Source organism: Pundamilia nyererei, unplaced genomic scaffold, assembly GCF_000239375.1.
Source record: "Pundamilia nyererei isolate P.nyererei 1_Seehausen unplaced genomic scaffold, PunNye1.0 scaffold00137, whole genome shotgun sequence".
Taxonomy (NCBI): Eukaryota; Metazoa; Chordata; class Actinopteri; order Cichliformes; family Cichlidae; genus Pundamilia; species Pundamilia nyererei.
The window spans coordinates 1,258,195-1,282,342 of NW_005187538.1; the positions used below are offsets into that span (position 1 = coordinate 1,258,195).

Consider the following 24,148-nt stretch of genomic DNA (forward strand, 5'->3'; position numbering starts at 1 on the left):
AGCCCATGAATTTGGACATGTCCAGAGTATAATCGCAGCCTTTGCGGTTAGAAAATTGCACTTGATCATGTCGCGATATTATCGCAAATGCGATATATCGTTCAGCCCTAGTACATATACAAGAACCATTCAGAAAAGCAGCTGTAGAGCGCTTTTAGAAGTCAAAAACTCCCCTGATTACCTCTTTACAAGTTCACCTGCAGTTTTGCAACACTGTAAGATTTTTGAACACTTACTAGTCATTATTTTTCTTCAGGGGGTAAGAACTAAGATTTGTGGTATTGCATTAATGTTCATTTTGCTTTCATTCAGTGCTAAAGGGTTAGTGGATAATAATGGCAGTAATTACAAATGGAACAGCTTTCTGCTTCTACCATGGTAAAATTCCTTGTTTATGCTGGATGGTTAGTATCGCCTTTTGACATTTTAATTATCATCAAAACCATGTTTGATTAACATGCTTTTATATAACTCTGCAGACACAAAGTCAACAGCTTTCTCTCCCAGATGTAACTGCACAAGCAGTGTGGGTTTATTTTAAGGTTATAAAATATGGTGGAGATTTTTCGAGCCTTCTGAGACAAAGAAGTGCAAAGTTTGGTTGTTTTTCTAGATTGTGTTGAGGAGGACTTCTGTTGTATATGGAGGAGGGAATGGTTTGATTGTGTGCATACATCTAAGGGGATGAAATGGTATGCAACAGCGCTATAAATAACCACATTCATATGTACTGACAGCTGCTCTGGAATTGTCAAAGAGCCTCGCCAATGTCCTACAATTAGTACATTTGGTTTTTCCTTTTATGTAAACCTGACTGTTCTAAGATGCCCCCACACACATTCAGACAGTTACCCTGACTGAGTTGGAAAAAGCAAAAACAAGCACACACACGCTTTGATCATTTCAATGAATCTCAATCTAACTTGCACATATACCAGTTTGGCTCATGTCTCGCATTCGCAGTTAAATTAAAAGTAATGTCATCATACATGTCATGTGTTTATACGTAACTTGTCTTGGTGTTAAAATACACAGTGAGAGAAGGAGACATTGTGGAGACACTGCAGATACTCTGCTTCCAGTAGACATTTGGACCATGACAGAAGTGTTATAGCCACACACATGGACATTCTGGGTTACAAACTGAGTTACAACATGAAAGACTTCTGAGCAGTGTCAACAGAACTGGCATGGCCTTGCTGTGCAATCTGTAAAGCTCGAACACTACGTTCCGTAATCCCCATAATTAAAAACCAACAGAATTACTATCTCCCTTATTCAGTTTAAATATTTCTGGACCACTATAGGCACATATATCATGTGCGAATGAACTAAAAGAGATTTAAATTGCCTGAAAGCGGCAGAAGAAAATTGAGCAGAAATATCCACGAGCAATTGCATTCAAGGCAGAGAAAGCAGAAGATTGGCAGGACACTGCAGCCTTGACAGGGGTAATAATTTGCTTGGTAAGGCCAGTTAAAGGTAAACCTGCAGGATACGGTAAAGTCAAGGTCAGCTCGAAAGAGACATTTTTAAAAAATCACCTCAGGGCTTTTACTTTGCCTCTGAACAGCTTTTTTCTTCATTGCCACACATGTTCAACCTCGTTGCTGGATGGCTTGCAGTCTCTTGGCATTTCTGTCAAATTCTTTAGCTGTGTGAGCCAATGTGCTTTACATATTAAATCTCACCGACTTGACCGTCTTAACTCTCTCTTCGGTTCTCAAACAACTTTGTTCCCTTAAAATTTAAAAGTGAGATTTTGCATATATTCCTGAAAGAAAGCCCTTTTTATTGGCAACAACCTATTTTTACTGTGACTGAAGGAAAGGCATATTGCAGGAGACGTGTTATTATGCTTAATCTAATCTCCTCCCAAAGCGATGGCAATTCTCTCAATGCAAAAGGGTGCTGTTATTAAATCAACATATTTGTCTTAGAGCGCACCAAGAAGCATGCTGTGCACATTCGTGTCTTTAAAGATTTTCAGAAAGATGTAACTGTTTCTGTAATTATTCAGGCATCTAGTAATCATTTCATTATTTTAATTATTTTTAAACAAACTGTGCTACCAGGCCTTAGATTTATGAATTATTTCACTGTGCTCTGCATTTGTATATTCCTTAAAGTGAGGCTATATTACTTGAGTGTGTCTGATGACCTGAAACATTTGGTGTCCCATTTCCCCAATTTTAGTTTCTATTTCTGTCTCTCGCTTTCTCGTCTTTTCAGTCAGAAGTCTTGACATTTTAAGGGCAAGACGCTCTGATTGAGGAATAATGATATATGCATATTCAGAACAGAGAGGGGGGAAGAATAACCTCTGCCTCCCTCCTCCCCGAGAGGCTCTTTGTTCTCCTGTCTTTATTTTTTCATCCTGCCGTATCTTCTGGAGATTGAGCGATATATACCATCAAAGCCTTTTTGAAACTTCCCACTCTCTCCCAAAATCCTTTTTGATTTCCGACAGCACGAGCTGCTTAATATTCCAAACTAGTCGGTGGCCTTTTCAGAGAACTAACAAGGTTCTGAAGATGCAAGTCTTGTCTTCATGTGAAAGGCAGCTGGGGCACAGCCCTCCTCTTTTACAGAGCTCACACCGAGGTGTCTGTGCTGCGAACAAGTTCAGAGCTGTTCGTCAGATGTACAGAGCCCAGAAGGGAATGTTCTCATGTGATTTGTCTTTATACCACATCTCAGAAATCTACAAAGAGTCTGTAAAATGACCTGAAGACTGTGAGTAAGAGCTTTGCCATCCTACAACTACAGCCTGCATGCTAACTATGGCTGTTCGCTGTGGCATTGTAGGTGCATCTGTCTGTCATCTCTCCCTCTATTTAGACCTGAATTATTTAATAACTGGAAGGTGTTGTTAGCTGCAATCTTGCTCATTTTTTTTCCAAATCAAGATAAATCTGAATATGTTGATTCTAAGTGAGCAGCACTATCTGCAGTGACCTCTCGTGGACACCATGACAGTTCAGTTGTGCTAGATACTGAGATAATGAAGACTTGAGTGGTGTTAATTGCTGCTGCTTAACGTTGTTTGTGTATGTTTACTCTCTCATTCCCTAACATATCGCTGGTATCTAATGGTCCGCTCTTACTGTAAGCAGCGTTTGCCTGCTAGCATGAAAAACGGGGTTCACTACAGTCCTGACAGGCAGCCAGGGTATTTGCTGTGCTTCTAAAAACTTCCCAACTCTTATTTACTTTCATCTTGGCTTCCTAATGCAAGCTTGCTTTTTGCTGCCTCCCACTCTGAGACTTATCCTCTCATCCTGTTTTCTTCAGTTTAGAGTTGGAACGCAAATCAGGAGTGGCTCTCAAAGAGTTTTCCAAGTATCTGTTTTGTATGGCTTGCGCAGTGACTCCACCTGCCTCCCCAGAGCCTGCAAGTTCTTGTTGCCTCAACCTTTAACTATGTCACTCTGACACTGACATTCCCACGACTGAATGCAAAAAGCATCTCAGAGTGTAGGTGTATTTAAAGGGTAAGTACCTCAAGACGCTCCAAGGGAAATCTAGAAGTATGGAGGTTTTTTTTAGGGGGGGATTCACAAATGGAAAATTGTTTCTGCATGAGAAAAGGGAGAGAGCAAACAGTGGAGAACAGCTGCACCCAATCTGGGAATAAACTGGTGCAACAAAGCTGCATTTCTTTACAAGCACAAAAAAGGGAGTGACACAGCCCATAAATATATGCAAAGCAGCACTAAATAACACCACATTTTACTATCTATATCCCTAAACACTTGTGACAACCACAACACATCTCTCAGCATGTGACGAAGGCCTTCTGAAACCCTCTTTGTTTGCTAAATCCAGTATGAAAATTACCCTAATGGTTTGAGAGTTGGGAGAGGTTGGCATGGGACTGGTGCTTTGGGAGAATGCAGCTAACACGGTGGCTAGCATGGGCCTCCAGGATTGTATAGAAAAGCCCTAAAAGTAACGATTTTTGTCTTTTTTTGTTGAGGTTTGCTCTATGCAGATTTAGTTATTCATTCATTTATTTATTCATTTTTCAATTTTCACAGCAGCTACAAGTAAAATCATTCTCTTCTGTTATAGCAGACCATATAAGGATGTACACAGTCCTATTTTTCTCAGTTATCTTTTCAAGGAGTGTTTTGTATATAACAGGTTATTGTGTAAATTTGCCTGAAAAGAGAAGCTTTTGACTCCGGTCCAACCAGAGATTAAATCATCTGCAGTATTGCAGAGTGGTTCAGACTATTATTTATTTTTGGGATATAGATTCGTCTCCCAAGCAATTCATTTAGATTATACTATGCAGACTATTTTTATCCAGTGACCTTGGCACCAGCTCATATTGATTTTATTTATTTATTTATTTTAACTGTGCGTCAGAATACTTCAGACTTGTGTGTGTTTGTGTGTATGTGTGGGCAGAATGGAGTAGATTATTTGTATGATAAGCAATCGCGTTTAATCAGTTTGCTCTCCAGCTCTGCAAGCAGAAATCTCAGCTAATTGAGCGCTTCACTTTGCAGACGCAGAATTCTTGGAAATTGCTCTGGGCATCAGATGGTCAATGATAGCTGGCTCCATGGTGGCATCCGTGGTGCGATCATTCAATGTTTGGCCAGCCATTGACTCCCCAAAGAAAATGAATGTATTTATGAATGCCCAACAGATGGGTCTCCATCTCTCTCTCTTTCTTTTTTTTCTTTTTCACCCTCACAAGTCATGATAGATGGCTGCATGTGTGGTGGCGCCAGCAAATGAGTAGCGACTTGAGTAATTAATGGCCCAATATCATTCTCAGTCAAACTATCATAAAAGAAATATCCTCAGGCTAATGTTCAAAATGTATTCACAGGAGACAGCCATAAAGTTGATGTCCGTGATTCATATGCAAGGTGTCAGCCCCTTGCTTAGGAGAGGTCGATTGAATGGGTCAGTATGTAAAGGCTGTTAAAACGGTGTCAGCACAGAGCAAAGCTGGGACATGCTAAACCGCCTTAAAGAGGAGTTGGAGTGCTGCTCAGCTTCCTCTGCTCTTGATTACACATCCTTAAGAGATTATATATATTTTTAGAACTCATACTGATTGAGCGTTTAACTTCTTAGAATTTCAAATATTGGTGTTTCTTGAAAAATATGTCCCTCCTTCAGTCTGTTCTCTCACACAGTATAAACTCATTCATCAAGTCCTTCAAAGCCTGTTTTATAAGATCTGTGCATACACAGGATTTCCCCTAGGAAATCGGTCACTAGTGTTAGTATTCAATCACCCCCTGAGCCCAAACAGACAGATCTAGAGTATTTAATCTCTCAGTGTAGTAGTCACCTCACTCAGTTGTTAAATACATGACCTTTACTGTTGATGCAGTGCAACAGATCATTTTCCTTGAAGCTCAGTATCCTTCATATTATGTTTTAATTAATTTCATCTGATATACGTGGATTTTTTTCCTCCAGCCAAGCCTTTTTTGCCACAATCATAAACCATCTGAGAAGGACAGATAAGGTTTATACACTCTCAAAACACCACTAAAGGCACCTCTGAGCTCAAGTTTACACTGTGCTTTTGGTTCCATTTGATGCTTGAAACGTGTTTGTTTGTGGGTTTGTTTTATTTTTTATTTTTTAAGAAACTGGTTATCCACTTTGGACAGAAGGGTTGCGGAGAAGAGATGGGGAAACATAATGGCCCCTTCACAGTCATCTTGAAGCATTTAGTACAAGCGCGTGTGTGCGGTTGTCCGTGTGGGTTACAGTGCACGTGCACTAGGCCAGCTACAAAGATGCTTATTCAAGCAAAGCAACACTTTATCCAGATGTTCAGAGAGAGGTGTGTAGAATGAAATGCTGGCATGGCTGTTGCAGGATTCGCTCTGGGAAAAATGAGCTGCTCCAGGCTGATGTTTACTCTCATTTCTTACCATCTGCCTGCAGCACACCTGCCTCTAAAAACATCAGTATCCTCATAAAATAGCCAGAGAATATTGATTAAGACTGATGACATTTCTGTCTCCTTTTCACTCAGGCTTGGTAGCAGTATGCTTTCTTTCAAATAAAAGGCCACAAACACGCATGTCCTGTCCTCCTTTAAAGAATCAAGAGTGTCATTGAAATACTTCATTAACGTATTTTCTTTTGTTTCTTAGCCAGGATACATCTTTTATGGCAACTTGTTATAGACCAGCTGTATGAATAGACAGAATTGTGGCAACACAGGTCATCAGCATACTCGACGATGAAAGCTAAAGAGGAAAAAAGCAAAAATATACTTGCTACTAGTTTGAGGGAGTGGTAGCCATCAGATAGTTTTGCTTAAAATGTTCCCGACTGAGTGATCTAGAAGTATCTACGTAGATACCTCAACATCACTGGGACAATTTTACTCTTGTGTAACTGGATACCATTATATTTTAAAATATTGTAATTGTTGTTGATTTGCCAGTTTCAAATTGTTAGTGGCTTTGTCGTTCTGCGTCTGTCACATTGCAGTTGGCCGTGCACTGACAGAATGAAGCTCTGCTGGTTTAATTTCTTCGATATCTAATTTAATTGCTCTGTCAATAAGCACTTTTCATAAAAAAGATCAATATATTCTCTTTGACGTAGCGATTTAGTACCTTCTTTAATTTAATAGCTTGCCACTGCAGCAGCTAGAAATAAACTAGTAAGATTAATTGCAGAGTGAAGTATCCATGTAACTGCATATTTGGACTGATAGATTGGCGTACATTAGTGACCCTGCAATAGCTGCAATTACAAATATGCATCGGTTTTCTTATCGTAATTTATTGTGCATCTGTGTTTGTAGCATTGATTTAAAGTTATAATTTGCCACATTGAGGAAAAAAAAAAAAAGATACACTGGCTAATTTTGCTGCTCTGTGAAAAGGTGGTATTGAAAAGCTGCTTAGGAGCAATCAGTCATAATTTACCCCAGGAAGCGTTTAGCCAGTTAAAGGATTTCATTTGAGCGATGTAGAGCCTGCTTAAACCAGTGCACAGGAGGAATTCATTCTTCTCTACTATCAGCTAATGCTAACTGAACCTTTCCCATTCACATGTGAGTATTTTTACCTGTCTGAAGTGGGCTTGTAACCAACAGCTGCCTAGTGCATTTCACTTGGTGCATTTTTTGCTTTCATGTGACCCTCAATAGCAATAACAGATTTTGGGAAATGAATTTCAAAAAAAATGTTTGAGTAACAAGGTCTGCTTATGAGGCTGTGGGGCTTTTTGTGGCTACATTAATGAAAAATGATTAGAATTGAGTGAAGAGCTCAGTTAAAATAAAAGCAATTCAGTTATATTAAAAAAAGCAGTACATCCCATTAAATCTGTCAGCTTGCATTTAACATGTAAAAAAGATGTTTTTTGTGGAGTATTTATCTTTTACACACCTACACATACTGTACATTGTCCTCATCATGCACGCAAAATAAAAAAATATGAGTTCACCTTTGAGAAACAATAGTGACTTTTCATGTTTTGTGTCTCCTTTGTTGGTGTTACAGATACTGCAGACAGAAAGTACCAGAAGAGCGAGCCGGGACAGGACGCTGGGTGAAGTGTGACAGGATGTTCAGCCAGTTGTTTATCTCTTTCTAAATGAATAGAAGAGGTTAGTATCACTGTCCTTACAGACGTCACCGTCAAGATTTAGAGTGAGACAGTTATATTTGTGGTCCAGGAAGCACGGACGGAGGAGAGATTGTTCTTTAAATGACATTTTGTGTAAATATTTGGTTCATGCACGCTCCTTGACTGTGACAAGTTTTAACATTGTCGATATTAAAAAAAATTAATAAATAATGAAATTAACCAACACACTTGATGTGCACTAAAACCTCTTCCACATGCAGATTGGTGCTTAACTGCATTACATGGGCAAATTAAATCTGCTCTTATATCCACTGTGAAAAATGGCCTGGTCTCGCTTGTATGATGAAATTATTAGGCATATCTGTTACAAGTCCCTTTAAGCGCTGCATTTCTCTTCTGAAACATTTTTGATAGCATGGGGAAAGACAGAGCTCTTGGAACTAAGTGTTCATTTGCTTGCGTAACAGGTAATTGTGCATCTGTGTGAGGATAAAGTGCTGGCCTTGAGATACCGAAACACACCCCCATGCAGCCCTGTTTTAAGTGCTAGATAATCGCACAGCATTTCAATCCACGGCTGATGTTTAAGGCTGTAACTTATATCACATTGTAGTGCTGCGTAAGATGTTTTTGTATGCTTTTGAACTTTAAACCAGTTATGCAGTGTTTCTCTTTAGAGATTGAATTATTCTCTTTGGCCCTTATTTTTGGTGAAATCTTAAAAGTGTTACTCTTTAGAGTAACACTAAATAAATAATTGATTCAGTACATGGTGTCCATTTAAATCAGTTATTTAAGGAAGTACTGAGAGACCTACATGAAACACTTACATGAAGAACATCTTGTAATATAGTTGCACATATTCTCACAGCCACATGCTAACATGTCATTAGCATGGAAGTATGCTATGAGTGAAGGCACGAAGTTCGACAAAGTAAACGGCACGTGCACACCACAAAACAGTTCACAACAACAAATCTGTCCAGACAGTTAAATCACCCTCACCCAGCTAAAGCCAACTAAAAAAGGCAAAGTGGGCAACGCTAAAGCTAGCCAGCAGCCTCGGTATGAGCAAGGAATCAAAGTGGTTACAAGGGAAATAATGAAGATGAGTAAAAAAAGGCAAAGGGTCGGTGTCTTGTTATCTGGTGTTATAGTTATAAACATGCTGGAAGGTTATGTGAGTAACACACATTTGTGTAATTACATACATTTCTTGCACCTGCTTTTGCTTGGTAAGCTAAAATATGTTATATGATATTTTAGGGCTGGGCGGTATAATTTGAAGCATGTGCTGTAATGATCTATATTGCGATATATTCTTTTCTTCTGTATATAGATAGAGTATAGAATGCCATTTTAAGAACATTTATTGTGCAAACGTTTTGTTTGTTTGTTTGTTTTTTAATTACAAAACTTTTAAAATGATTTTTAAGATGTAATAGATCTTTTTCCAAACAATGTAACACAAAATTCTTAAATAACAAATAAAAATGAAGATAAATGCGCAAAAATCTTTGAATAAAAAATACATGTAGAATATCAGTAAAACACTAAATTCTAAGTTGTTTAAAATAAAATGTGCCTTTGGAAAAGATCAGTCTGCTGGTGTGTAGGGCCACCTTTTTTTTCTTTCCACTTGACTGACTGGGCGTTTGAGGAGAGCGCAGTTTTTGGCTTTTCTCATATTCCAGAACGTGCTTCGTCTCTTCACTATTACTGTCACCCGGCACAATTGGCAGATGATATTTGTCTGCTTAACATCAAACTGCTTAAACCCAAACCCAGGTGCATGTGACCGACGTTCTTCTTCATGGGCACCTCCTCCTCCTCCCCACGTGTAAGCTCCATGCTTGCAGCGATTGCGATGATTTTGACCAGGCACAGCTTGATAGCAGCGGTATAGTAAAAATCTCTACCGTTGGCCAAATTCATATCATTTCTACTATATACCGTTTATACCACTCAATTCTATGATATTTGTGCCTTTTTCCAGGAGCAGAGTGCTTTATATTTGTTTCAACAAGAGCCAATCCTGTTAATTACAGCAGTTTTAGGAAATATTTAAAGTTTAATTTATTGTTTTGTTATTATTAATAATATTGTTATAAAAATAAAATGTTGCATTGAAGAAAAGTAGTAGTTATAAATCAGTAACAGAACAGAAGAGAAAAAGTAAAACAGAAGTAGATTTTTTTGTTTTTGTGTGCTGGTAATTATAGTTCTGAGAAAAGAAAATGACAGTTGGCGATCAGCAGGTCACACTCCAATCAGTGCATCTCTTCTTAATATAAGACATACAATGCCATTTCTGCCCATCACTGCTGTCAAGTTATTTGTTCCTCGAAGAAGAAGACCATTAAATAACAGGATAAAATTACAGAAATAAATGATTTTTATTTTTATTTTTTTAAATGCTGGGGATGATTTATTTTTTACTTTGAGTTGAAATTACTTGACCCCAATAATCTGCTACGACTGTACACCATAGGTTAGACTTCATTCCCTTATTTTAGATCCCTTTGCTTCTCTGTGTTTAGTAAACCTGCATTTGTTTCTATGGTATTGTAGCACCAGGCATGACCCTGTATTTTTCTCGTCTCCCCTCCATTTGATTAAGAGTTGGCTAAAAATCTCAGCAGACCTTAGTTATAAGCTTTTTAGTAATGACCTGCTTAATCCGCCAAGCAGAGATTAAACACACAGGCGCATTAACTTCAAAGCAGTGCACTCACTTTTCCGCTGCCTCCAAACAAAACTGAATAATTTTGCGTGATGAGGGTTTCAAGGTTTCTCATGTCTGTTTAGAACCGATAGCTGCAATCTACTATTACTGAGTATTTGAAGCGACAGGGATAGGCATACCTTTTCTGGACAGATATTGATATAGGTTTAGGTGAAATGAAGTGTTGTACTCAAGTGACTTCATACTTCTACTTCCTTAACCTCCTAAGAGCCGAACTCTTCCACAGCATGCATTTTAAATTTCTCTTTGATATTTGGACATATTGGGGCCAGATGAATGTAAAAACAAAGAATTACCAGATTTTTATTTTTTTAACCTTTTTTTTTTTTTTAAATAAAAATAAGAGCCACATATGAGGATATTCGTTTAAAATTTTGATAGAACAGTAGCAGTATAATGTCCTCGTAAGTGGATATCAGGCCCTTGTAGAGCAAAATTGAGTATTTTGGTCTAAATAACCCAAAATGTGATGTCCACATATGTGGACGCCAGGTCCTAGGAGGTTAAATATTGTCATTCTTGGTAACGAAAGAAAAATACTCTCTTTAAATCAAGCTGTAGACTGTATGTAAAGATGAGTCTGAGCTTGAGGCTTGAGGATTTCACCAACCGTCTGGGGTCACCATGAAAGCTACCCGGGTATTCTCACATGGATGCAGTCTGACATAACAAAGACTTTGCACTAGGGAGTTGGCATGTTAAAGGCTGTTTAATGTCTGATCCGACTAAGTCAGTCATTTGGATTGTCTCATGCCCCTTTACGTTTGTGGTAGCATGATGAGTGCTTTGACCTTGTATAAGTTTAATAGGGGTGGGGGGAAAAATTGATACTGTGTAGTATCGTGATATTTTGTTTGCTAATAATGTATCGATACAGGGACAGCAGAAATCGATATTTTGTTACAAAAAAGGTTTTTGTGCTCAGAGCATGTTGATCCTTTTTTCTGAGGAAGAATCCTGACATTCCTTCACTGTCCAAATGTGTTTAACTTTTTTTTGGCAGCAATAAACATGACAGTTTACTTATTTTACTTTAAGACATGTTTTATTTTAATTTTAAAACTTTTTTTATTTAATGTAAAATTATATTTTGTTTTAATTTACTTTCAAATTCTTCAGTTGCTGAATGGGCTGCATAGTTTTCAGAAATTTCATAGTTCAGAATGGCTATAATTGTACCAGATGGTTGCATTCAGTTAAGTTGGACTAGACTGTAAAACAAACCGTTCAGTTTGTCAACAATAAAACTGACTGAAATGAGAGAAAGACTGCGTGCGAGACTTTGATATTAGATCAAATGAATATTGATAAAGTTTAACTTTATGTACAGAATCTGAATATTGCAAAATATTCTTTTTTAAATTGCAATAATATCGTATCGTGCGTTAAGTATTGTGATAATATCGTATCGTGGGATGTATGGTGATTCCTACCTCTAAAGTTTAACCTGTCTTAAATATACAATTGATTACATTGCTGAGAGAGTATTTACATATCTTGATGACAGATTGTTTTGTTTGCATGCAAAATCAATTATACATTATAATATTCTGAGGATTAGCAGAGTATAGACTGTGCCTCATATAACGGGTGATACACGCAGTTCTGCTGCATGCTCAGCGGTTCATGGATAAAGATGTAAGTTGTTTATTTTTCCTGTCAGTTGTTGCCTTGAATTGTTCTGTTGCCTACGCTATCATAATCAGGCTTAAAAACACATCCAGAGTGTACACACACACATACACAAACTCCATCACATCTCTGCAGGAGCTAACATGCCTCAGAGCTTCAGCATAAGCTGATAATTTACAGGCAGTCTCAAACCCCTGCCTTACTTTACCCCTGGAGGAAGGCTGTGAAATGCCAGGAGTTTAGTTGAGGCTACAAAAACCTGCACCTCACGCATTCTGGGCTTCTGCTCCAACAGCTCCCCAAGGATATCTCATGAGCACTCAAGCTTTTATTGCTGTGATGACTGCTTGTGACTGTTACCCCTGGAGCTGGAGAAGAAAAACAACTCCATTCACCCATCTGTAAGCCCAACGCCACAACAGTTTTCACTCGGTATAAATGTTGTACATTCTGCACTGGAGACCTGGACCGAGATTTGTAGTTAGTTTAAATTGAAGTCCCCATTCAAGAGATGTGATTTTTATGGGGATTTTTAAGGTAGATTTTCAAGCCTCTGATCTGCATTAGCAGCAGAGAATCTGTGTGTTGTTAGGCATACGAGTGCCCTGTGACCCCAGGGACTCGTGAATTTGCTAGACCTGTGTGTTTGTGAAGCAGATGTTTTCTCAGCCGACTACAGTGACGACTGTCAGCAGTATCATTTAGGAGTTTTCAGTTGGGTGTAAAGTCAGATGTGATTTACCAGCAGCTTTTTGATTTTACATGTAGTTGCATATACAGTGGCTTTTTATAATATTCTGGTAATTAACAATAACAACAGAATAATATTAATTATACCTGTCAACGTGTGGGTTGTCAGTCTTTGACTCTGTTTGAAAAAAAAAATAGGAAAGAGTGAAAAAACACCAGTAGCCAATGATTGTATCAGAGACTTCTGTAAGGTTTCTTGAGGTTTTGTGGCACCAACAGAAAACTCCAATCTTTGCAAGTTAAAAAAATAAAAGTGCCAATGCCTGACACTGGAAAAAGCCGGCGTGTTTGACACATCTGTCAGAAAAAGACGAAAAGGATTCAGTTAATTATATTCTTGCACTCAAGTGCAGAGAGTTGCATCTGTGCAGATTCACTGCTCAGTCTCTACCACACGTTTGCTCACATTTGTATTGCAGGGGGCTGTCGGTACATTAATTGGGTACTGTGTTTGTGATTCCAGCATTCTTCTAGTCATGTCGAGTGAAGGGAAAATTACTTTGTAAAACTACAGGTTTTGTTCTTGGTCTTGTTGGAATGAAGGATACAGATTGACATGAGAGTTGATGTGGGCAAAAATACAAAACATAATTTCAAAAACAATTTACTGTTGTAAGTTCCTAGTGCCATTGTATTATACTATAGAATATAAAAGAAAAGCCTTCACCTGTACCTACAGTCGCTTCTCATTTTCCATAACCAGAACACTGGGATCCTGTAAGCTGAAAAGCTGCTTTTGTTTTGCAGTGGCTTTCTCCCTAATCTGTCAGGCATGGAAGACTTTTATCCTCCAACAGGATTGTCTTTCACCTGCTGTCCAGCTATATGTGCCTGTTGTAAAGATATGTTTTAGTGTCATGTACAGTGTAGTTTTCTTCCAGATCACAGCGGTACTGTCACCAAAGGGAGTGCATCTATGCAAAACCTCCGGAGCTTATCTGATAACCAGTGGATTACACAGATGTGTATCGTATAAACAAGTCCTCAGAACGGCTTTTGCTGATCTTCCACCTCCATGCCCTCCACTAAGTAACAAATGTGGATTTCTTAACCATTTAATCTTAATATCTTTAAGGTAATGCTTAAATAAATAAACTCCATCAAATCGAATCACTGGAGTTTATAGTGCTGAATTCACTCAGCTGTCCCCCGTCAATACCATACAACTACTGCCTGTTCTGCTGTGTCATAGCAGCAATCAATTAAAATAAATCAAAAGGAAAAAAAAAAAAAAAAGCCTTTCAAAGAAAAATAAAAAAAAACACTGCTGTCTTTTGTTTATTTGTTTTTTCTGATGAAAACAGATTGCTGATAGATAGAAGTGAATTTGAGTCAAAATACACCAGAGACAACGCAGCTAGTGTCTGCATAACAAAGTGTTGTTTTTGTCTTGTAATTAACATAGCGGCAGAGATGATTTGCAAAGAAGTTCATTTGTGGAAACGGAGTCGAGGGAACAATAAATCAAACTAATTTTTTTTTGTGTCAACTTGGTTTACATACTGTAATACAGACAGTTCACATTTTTCATTTGGACGGTGTTTTCCAATAAATATAACGCTTCTTCTGACTAAGTGGGGATTCGGACAAAAAGCAGTCCTGTGTTCTGACACAAAGTAACAGATTCTTTGTTTAAAGATTAACTAGAAAAGCAAAAGGTAAACATTTGGTCTGTAAATTATGCACTCATTTTATATTTCTGCCGTGATCATGACAAAAGAAAAATCATGGTGACAACAGAGAAAACATATGGGCGTGGCTTAAGAGCATGCTTCAGAAGGTGCCCTGTTTCACCTGTTGTGAAAAGACAGATGCCCATTCTTAAAAACTGTTAACTTTCTGATTTAAACATGCTTGATGTTGCAAGTGCTACACCACTCTTTCACTGATAAAATTTCAACACTGTCTCATTTTTCTGCTTATATTTATTGCCAAGAATTTGATGGAAATTAAGTTTTACATTCTAAGGAGGGCATGCTTTCCAGTTTCTTAGAATAAACAGTTTTTAAGTCTCTCGGTTTTCTCCATCTCTGCTGTTATTTACAGTTTTTAGGGGTATTTTGGCTTTCTACAGCTAGTCCCAACCTTACAGAAACGTTGCAAATGCTTATTTGGGTGTAAGACGTGGCAGAGTGCGAAATCTCCTCAGACAGAACATTCATGGTTTGTGATCCGTAAACAAACCGCATCTTGTAATTTGCTCACCCGTGACATTAACCTCTCTTCCAGTGTGCCTACTGTTCTAGCGTGAAGATGTAAATTACGTTTGAGAAATGGGACATGCCTTTAGGTAAACCAAGTGAGCAAGAGGTTTTAGGATACTCCTCATGCTGCCACGCTTAAAGCCCATGTATATCCACCTTTAGCCCAAGCCTCAACGCTAGCAACGAATCACTATAAAAAGAGCCTTTTATTTATAGTTGGAATCCTTGACAGGGGTGTTTCTACTTATCTTTCAGGGTGCAGTCCCCAGTCTTTCCGCCTCACATTTTCAACATTGTCAGAGCTCCCATCAGCCTCATCTTTTATCACTGTACCGCGCTGTCATTTCTCTAAATATCAGTGATGGTTTTTAACGTGTGGCAGTAAGTAACCAGCTGCAGAGATGCACCAAAGTCTTTTCTTTCTTATAAAATCCAGCTGAAAACTTTTTCCATCCAGTAATGGAGAAAATACTCCCCCCTGTCGTGCACGGAGCCGCAGCTTCATCTACTACAGCATGCGTTCCTTCTGTGTTTGTATTTCAAAGCATTTTTTCGTTGCGGGTAATCTAACACTTTAACTTTCTTAAGAGGCCACTAGTGTGATTATTTGACTTTGCAACGCTACAGAAGATTACTTTTGTCCAATTAATGCCCATTGATTGAGCTGACCTTCAGTTGTGGCTAGTTTAAGCTGAGATAGTGAAATGAACTTGGCGAATAATGATTTTCTCCCTCTCCCTCCTCTGTCATCAGAGGACGGGGCGCTGTCATCAATGTAATAGTAAATTCTATCAGCAGTAAGCTGTAATCAGTGTGGAGGAAGAGGAGAGGCCTAAGGATGTGTATTGATTTCTTGTTTGCTTGGCGAAAATGTCAGAGACACACAGAGGACATGAAAACAGAAGACTGATGCAGAAAGTAACACGTCTGATTTGCATGCTGCTTTTTAATTCAAAATCTGAAAAGCAGCATATCAACCAAAGTGCACCCAGATAGTTTACTGTAATAAATTTAACATCCATAAGGTGGAAATGCACAGAGCACATAATTTGATACAGAATATAAATGATAGTGACAGTAACCTTTATGTAGATTCAATTAGGGGGGAAAATATCTCTTAAGACTGGAATCAAAAATGTCAATTTAAGACATGAGAGATGGTTTAAACCTTTTGAAAGGGTAATTGAGGAGAGCCTCTAAGGGACCTGCAATATGGCCTGAGCAGGATGCAATGCTTTAAAATTAAACAAAATGACCTTAAATTAAATTTTGTCTGCAGCGACTGATGGTAAGCCAGCATCAGGAGGATATGGTTTGTTTTGCCTCTAGTATTTATCTAAGCAGAAGTTGAGCATTGTCATGATGGGAAGTGCATGTCTGATGTATTGAGGTTAAGTGATCATAAAGGTGTGGCTTTGATTTTTAAAAGAGTTTTTTGCAGTGTCGTCCTCATTTTGTTTCATTATAAATTCAGAGTCACATCTGTTACATCTGTGCTCTTTATCCACTCCTAAAGGTCACTCACTGCTTAGGCAGAGACACCGTTTAAGGAGAAGTATGACAGTGAAAGAGCGATGATGTGAAATCTGTGGGAGAACTTTGAAGCAAATATTGTTGTACAAGTGTAACTTCAAGGGGGTAGACTTTTTGACTTCACCAGATTTGACTGTTTATTCTACAGATCCATATATATATATATATTTTTTTAACTCTGTGACCTTTGAAGCTCGATAAGTCCCTGGAGGTGTTTACTAAAGGACTTTGGTTTAGTTCAGCTCAGGTCATTATGAGATGGACTTAAAAAAAAGAAAAAGAAGCTCCCACCTGGCACTAACCCACCACCAATGACCGTCTGCTCTTCACTAGTTCAATTATATTTAGAAATTAAAGAAATTTGCAGTTTAAAATACAAGATTTATTTTTAGTTTGGTTCTAAAATTTTATTTAAGATAATCGTAATTGTAGTAACTGTGTTTCTTGGGCAGGAGCTATAACTTTCTGGAGTCCCTGCTGGTTGCTTGGCAACTGCTGCTGGCCAAGAAGTAGCCCAGCATATATGTAAGCTTCTGTGGGAGTTAAAAAGCTATAACATTATTATTAGTTAGATTTAAAGGTTCTGCTTGGTGGATTCTGTGATCTGAGCCAGGCGAGCTACTTCAGACGTGATGTGGACTTAAGCTGGCTCTTACTGCATGGAAAGCTCAACATATTGTACTACCCCTTCATATGCAGGTGTCCTGATTAGAGGAGTTTGAGTTGCAGTGAAGACCACAATTGACTCGATGCAAAAGAGAAGGGAAAAATAAAAATCAGTTAGACTACACAAAATTATTTTTTTCTTCACATTGTTCAGTCTTAATTACAACATGAATGCACCAGCTCTGTCTTCAGGTGCTCGTGACTCATCCACGGCAACACGGCCTCCTCACCAGACAAAAGTAGGCAAAACTCTGTGTTTGACACAAATTACAACATGTCATCTATTTAGGGAAAATTGTTCCAAGCAGCTTTCACTCAGGTTTATCTGGAGTTTGATGATCTGGTGAGAGAATCACTGGAGAACAGTAGCACTTTACACTCTCCAGGCACTTACAAACTGTGATGTTCACCATAAAGCTTTACTGTTATATGCTAGATTGTATCTTTTACTAGTTTCTCTTGGTTATGTTCTGACTTTTTTTTAGTGCAATAATGACCTCATTCCATTTATCTACTCAGTGCAAGTGCTATTAATGTGAATCAGCTGACTTTACTCATTTGTAAAATTGAAGTCATTGTAAAAGATCAGAGCAGTTATGTTACTCACATGCACTTAAGTAACCACTTTAGTCAGCTCTCTCCATTAAAGCGATTGTAAACGAGGAACAAGGTTTCAGTGATGGCGGTATGGGATTACAGATTTCTCCTGCACACAGCTGATGTCGCGGCCATGTGTTTGGCACCACGGGATAAAAAGAAAGCTCACACAGCAGTGCGATCCTTGTGGTAAACTTTTCACCGTCTATAAATTTCAAACAGATGCTTGCAAAGAGAAAAACAAACTCACACTATAGTTTCTTTCCTTCTTCCTCCAGTTGCTCAGATGAAAACACCTTTTTTATAAAAATGTCTGATGCAGTCCTGCTTTATTATAAAGGCAGATTTTAGGTGTTTGCAAGGTGGTTGCTTTTTAACCTAGAGCATAAAGAGCAGGCTGCTGGTGTATAATAGCAGACGTTAAGCATAAATGTATTTGCAGGCTACTCTGACTCTAATGAGAGTCTTCTAATGAGTTGTTTTTGTTTGTGCTGTACAGGCAGGTTGTGATAATGCGCTGCCTGGCTGCTCGGGTGAACTACAAGACCCTCATCGTTATCTGCGCCCTCTTCACACTCATCACTGTGTTGCTGTGGAACCGCTGCTCTAGTGACACCTCCATACGCTTCCTGCCCCGTGCTGCCCCGGTGGCCACGAGTTCTCAGATCGGCGATGCTAGCATCAGCAGCCAGCAGCATCCCCCGCAACCTCCCGAGCCCCCGCCTGTTGTCGGAGTTGTCGGGGGGATCAAGTATGAAGAAATTGACTGCTTAATCAATGATGAATCGACTGTCAAAGGCCGGCGAGAGGGGGGAGAAGTCTACCTGCCCTTCTCTTGGGTGGAAAAGTACTTTGAGGTGTACGGCAAAATAGTGCAGTACGATGGCTACGATCGTTTTGAGTTTCAGCACAGCTATTCAAAGGTTTACGCCCAGCGAGAACCTTACCACCCCAATGGAGTCTTCATGTCGTTTGAGGGGTACAACGTGGAGGTCCGTGACCGGGTCAAGTGTATCAGCGGAGTGGAAGGTAAGTCTTGTTTGTTTAGGTTTCGATTGCACGCAGGTTTCAGGTTTTCAATTCCTAATAGAAGTGCTCATGCATGTGAATATTAATGTTCTTTCTGTTGTTGAGATCCTACTGAACCAAGGCTTTGCACAAGTAGTGTCTGATGTGTGCAGCCAAAATGAGAAGCTCATCTCATAAGAAAAAAATCAAACAGACAAAAAACTCTTTAAAAAAAAACCCCCCCAAACAAACATCTCAGAGAAATGTGTAATTTGCTTAATTAAGCATATTGCCGTAAAATGGCACACTGTAAATCACCTGTTTAAACTGTGAGAAAGTGAGCTGAGACTTGATTAGCAAGATGGGCCAGATTTCAAAAAGATTTCCAGAGCACCTTCTCACTCTCTGCCACCCGGTTCCAAACATCTTTTGCCTTTCTTTAACACCAACACTGTTAAATAGGATTTGTGTCGAATCCATTAAAAATGTTTCTTTTCGTCACTCATTGTCAGTATTAGTCTGTATTGATACAAGCAGCTGGGGGTCTGTTAAGTGACCATATCTGTCCATGTTCCTCTATGCTTCTGGTCTGTCCTGAAAGCTGTTTTCTTTTGAAGGTTCCTTTTAAGATAATGGCCAGGAAAGATCAATAGCTCATTTTAAAAGCCTATTAGTTGAAACCACTTTGTCATCAATATAGGTCTGTTCCTCGCTTGCTTGAAGAAGTGGCTCTTTGTACTTGCTTGAAATTACAAAATAGATATTTATTATCTTTCTCATTTTGTCAAATAGCTACAGGCACAAAAAAGGGGGAAAGGAGATTGTGTCGGCTATGAACACAGAATATGTTGTTTGTTTTCCCCCCAAAACATAATCTTATAAATCCAGACATATCAGTGTTCTTATTGGAAATGACAGAAGCAGGAGGTAAAGGATTCACAGTTTTGAGTCCTTTACCCATCTGAGAAGAAAGCTCTTGTGGTGGTGGGTAAATGTAAGGAGGAAATGTTCAGTAGCAAAATGTCTGGTAAACTTGATGAATAATGATGGCTACTGTCTGTGAGAGCAGTGTCACAGCAGCAAATTAGTTTTTTGTTTGTTTTTAACTTGTGGCTGAAGCTGCTGAAATGGAAATTGCAAATCCCCACAATTTATTTTATTTTATTTTTTTACATCACGATTTCATTGAGACTTATGTTAAATTCTTATTTCAAATTCTTCATAAACTCTTTAAGAGATTGTGCTTCAAGCAAAACAGTAGAGAATAATGACATTAAAAGGCTTGGGTAGGTCAGAAGGTCACATTTAAAGCAATAATTCTGTTATGTTTATTTGGTTTTCAGCAATTTCTCTTTTGTTTTTATTAGCTCTGCAACTTAGCAATATTTTAGTTATCAAATTAAATAATTTATTATTTTCTCAGTTTGTCCACAAAGCACAGTGAGTTGCATTCAAAGCACTTGTTTTGAGAGCCTGACCGATGCTGGCTGGGGGTTATAGAAACCAATTTTTAAGTACTAAAAAGAATTCAGCGCATTCAGTATCAGGTTATGTGTCCTATATACAGTCATGTAAAAAGAGAGAAAAATGATTCAGTGGCTTGCAAAACCACCTTTAGAAGCAATAATTTTGAATCATTTTGAACATGCTAATTGAGGCCTGTAGAGTCAGAGTTGTAGCTTTTGGGTTTTTGCAGTTTTTCTGAGCGCTATACAGTCTAACTGTCCACTAGATTTGAAGGGATATCCACCCCTGGGTAGATTGTGGCATTGTGTTAACCACCTAAATACTTTTTTTTTTTTTTTTAAAGAAGGCTCACATTTGCTGATCAGTTAATCAGCTTCATTTGATCAGCATTTCCTATAGAAGCAGTACTTAGTTGGCTACTGTCTGATCTGTCTAATCCTGAAGTTAGTTGTTCAGCTGTATGTATGTATGTTGATATATGCAGGACAAGCACATACTTACTGCACACATAATTTACCAAGGTCATTTAATGAAGCTCTAGGCTTCTTACTGTTTGTGCTTTTACATGTGAAGGAATAAACACCAGTGTTCTACTAAACATTTTTACAGGTGAAAATAGGCGTTCATTAATTAGCCTGTTACATTTAGATTTACCGCAGGGCTTAAACAAGGTCATGAAAGATTTTTCCTCAGTGCACCCCTGTTAACCATGAAAAGGTTATTTAACAGCACCAGTGTTTTCATAGAGATTTTACTCAGGCAGGCCTGACCAAGTATATTTAGTGGCCTATTTTAGCCTTTTTTCTTTTTTCTTTATTCTTATTTTAGAATCTGGCCCAGTGAATGAGCCCATCCACAATCTAGTCTTTCCCGTATATCGATTTATTTGAGGCAGCTCACCACACTGACTGTGGTGACTGGAGTACTGACTGGAATTTTTTCCCCACTATTTAAAGGTGAGATGGGTGGAAAAACTAAAGGAGAAACTTGACCTGACCTTAAACATACATGGGGGCACGTGAGGGGATAAAGTGGTTCTCTTATGGTATGGGGTCTATTTGATGGTTTGGGTCCTCTTGGTGCCTTAGAGGAGAGAGTCACTGCAAATTATTACAAAGGACATTGGTTGATTTGCCACACCGAGCTCACCACCCTACACAAAACAAATTTCATTTACAGACCCTCACACATTAACGTTATTTATCAATAGGAGGTTTGTTATGTTATAGAATAGTAACTTTATAATTAAGACTGGTTATGAGCAATATAAATAGCCAACACAGCAGGAGACTTTTGCTAATTTGTGCATGGAAACAAATTGAAAGCATTTTAGAAAGGTAGATCGCCCCCCCCCCCTCCCCCCACCTTATTAATGTTGTATTATTTCACTCACTCACAACTCATCTGCTGCTAATCAGATGCTATTAATCATGTTAATTTTTATGACCTGGCCCACCCGCTCTGCTGATTAACTGCAGTGCCGGAGGATGTTACTGCGATCAGCACATCACTTTCAGCTTGTGATGAGATGGCTGACTGCCGTCGCCAGCTGCAGCCCAAGACAAAGAGGACGCAGCTGAGTATATTGATAAGTAATGCATTTGTCAGAGTACACAGTCACAAAACCCATTGGCTATCTTCTCATGATTTAGCCACAAGGGACATCAGCCAGTGTTTCAGGGCTTCATTTGCGACCATCCAATGACAGATAACGACTATCTGGGACAAAACGTCCAGTTTCATATGCTGGTGAATTTTACAGTCCAACTATGAATGCAGGCGTATTTTAAAAGGCATTAACTGATCTTCTTTGTTTGTTTTTTTACTCAAGACTGAACATTTAGTTGCTTGCATACAGAGACTGCTTAAATGTTGTGCGTCAATAAATCCTGACATGCAAGTGGAAATTCTTTTTGGCTTCCTTGCTTACAGATAGTAAACACAAAATGCAGTTTTTAAATTAAGGTGTTTATAATTAAGGGGGAAAAAATACAAACCCACATGGCCCTGTGTGAAAAACTGACTTCTAAACCTAATGACTGGTTGGTCCACCCTTAGCAGCAACAACCGCAATCAATAACTAGCAAAGAGTCTTTTACAGCGCTGTACAGCGGTCCCTCGTTTATCGCGGGAGTTACATTCCAAAAATAACCCGCAATAGGTGGAATAAGCGAAGTAGCCAACTTTATTTTTTTCAATTATTATAGACGTTTTAAGGCTGTAAAACACCGGACTACACACTTTATAGACGTTTCTCAGACAGGCAGGAACATTTTCACACTTTTCTCTCTTGTTTAAACTCAAAGTTCAAACCTTCGTGGAAAAATAAGTCCAGTATTATAGAATGAAACCAAAGACACTTTTGTTGTTTGTTGGGGAGAAAACTTACAAACATACAGTGCAGCACTTCAGAGTCACACTGCTAGTGACCGAAGATTTATGTAATTTGACAAGCTGAACTCATTCTGTACTGTACAGAAGACACTGCATGCGATTGATTGACAATGGTCTACAGCCACTCAAGACCCAGAACACAAAGCGCTGTAAGAAAGGAAAAAAAAAAGCATGTAAAATTCCACCCAAAAAAATCAGTGAAATGGCGAAAGGTGAACCGCGTTATAGCGAGGGACCACTGCACAGGAATTTTGGCCCACATTGGAAGGTTTTCAAGCATAATCTGCCTTTTTAAGGTTGTGCCACAGCACCTCAATTGGATTCAGGTCAGGACTTTAACTAGGTCGCTCCAAAGTATTCATTTAGTTTTTCTAAAGCCATTCAGCCTTTACTGGTGTGTTTTGGTCACAAACAGATGGCCGATATTCTCCTTCAAGATGTTTTGGTAGACAGCCAGAATTCATGGTACCATTTCCCATTACTTGGTCCTGGGGCAGCAAAACAGGCCTTGTTCTCCTTGAACTCTCCCATGGATGCCCTTTTTCCTAATCTCTTTCTTATTGTTGATTCATGAACTTTGACCTTAACTGAGACATTTGAAAGCCTGTGGTTCTTTAATGATGTTCTGGGGTCTTTTGTGACCTCCTGGATGAGTTGTCATTGTCCTCTTTGAGTAATTTTGGTTGGCTGTTCACTCCTAGGACGTTTCACCACTGTTTCAGATTTTCTCCATTTGTGTATAACGGCTCTCACCATGGTTCACTGAAGTCCCAAAACCTTAGAAATGACTTTGTAACCCTTTCCAAACTGGTAGATGTCAGTGACTTTGTTTCTCAGGTGTTTCTTTAGATCGTGGCATGAGGTGCTGCTTCCGGAGATCTTTTAGCCATCATCACTTTGTCAGACAGGTTCTTTTTAAGTGATTTCTTGATTCAGCAGGTCTTTCAGTAATCAGGTTTGAGTGTCTTTAGTGAAACTAAACTCAACTTTCCAAAGAATGTGGGTAATTAGAGTTAATTCATGATTTAACAAAAGGAGGGATTACTTTTTCAAACAAGACCAGATAGGTTTGGATAACTTTTCTCCCTTAATCAATGAAATCTTCATTTAAAAACTGCAATATGTATTTACTCTTGTCATCGATGTCTAATATTAAAATTTGTTTGATCATCTCAAACATGTAAGTGTGGCAAATATTCAATATACTAGGAAATCAGGACAGGGGCAAAAAAAATTCACACCACTGTAGTTATAATACTCTGCAGTAACACAACCTTAAATCACGTTCTGTCTAATTTTTGTCCGGTATATTTTTTCCACCTTCCACTATCCTGTCCTATGTTGATTGTTTTGGTGCAGACCAACGTCACTCCAAAATATGCACAAGAAAAGAGCCCTTAAAAAATAAAAAAAATATATATAGTAGGGGTGCAATGATACTCATATCGATATTGAACCGTTCGATACAGTGCTTTCGGTTCGGTACTCATATGTATGAACAATACAAAATTTTTAATTTATATTATCAACTTTTCTTCTGACGATGCTGTCTGTGTTGAGC

General features: G+C 38.6%; 1 protein-coding gene across 1 annotated transcript in view; it reads left to right on the forward strand.

Annotated features, from left to right (window-relative positions):
* The window catches only part of glceb (glucuronic acid epimerase b), a 58,360-nt gene that overhangs the window by 17,869 nt on the left and 16,343 nt on the right, over nucleotides 1-24,148 (forward strand). The window contains exons 2-3 of the mRNA XM_005743991.1: nucleotides 7,503-7,609; nucleotides 18,218-18,747. Coding sequence (XP_005744048.1) covers nucleotides 18,231-18,747 — 517 coding nt within the window. The 5' untranslated portion in view covers nucleotides 7,503-7,609; nucleotides 18,218-18,230. The remainder of the gene's footprint in view (nucleotides 1-7,502; nucleotides 7,610-18,217; nucleotides 18,748-24,148) is intronic.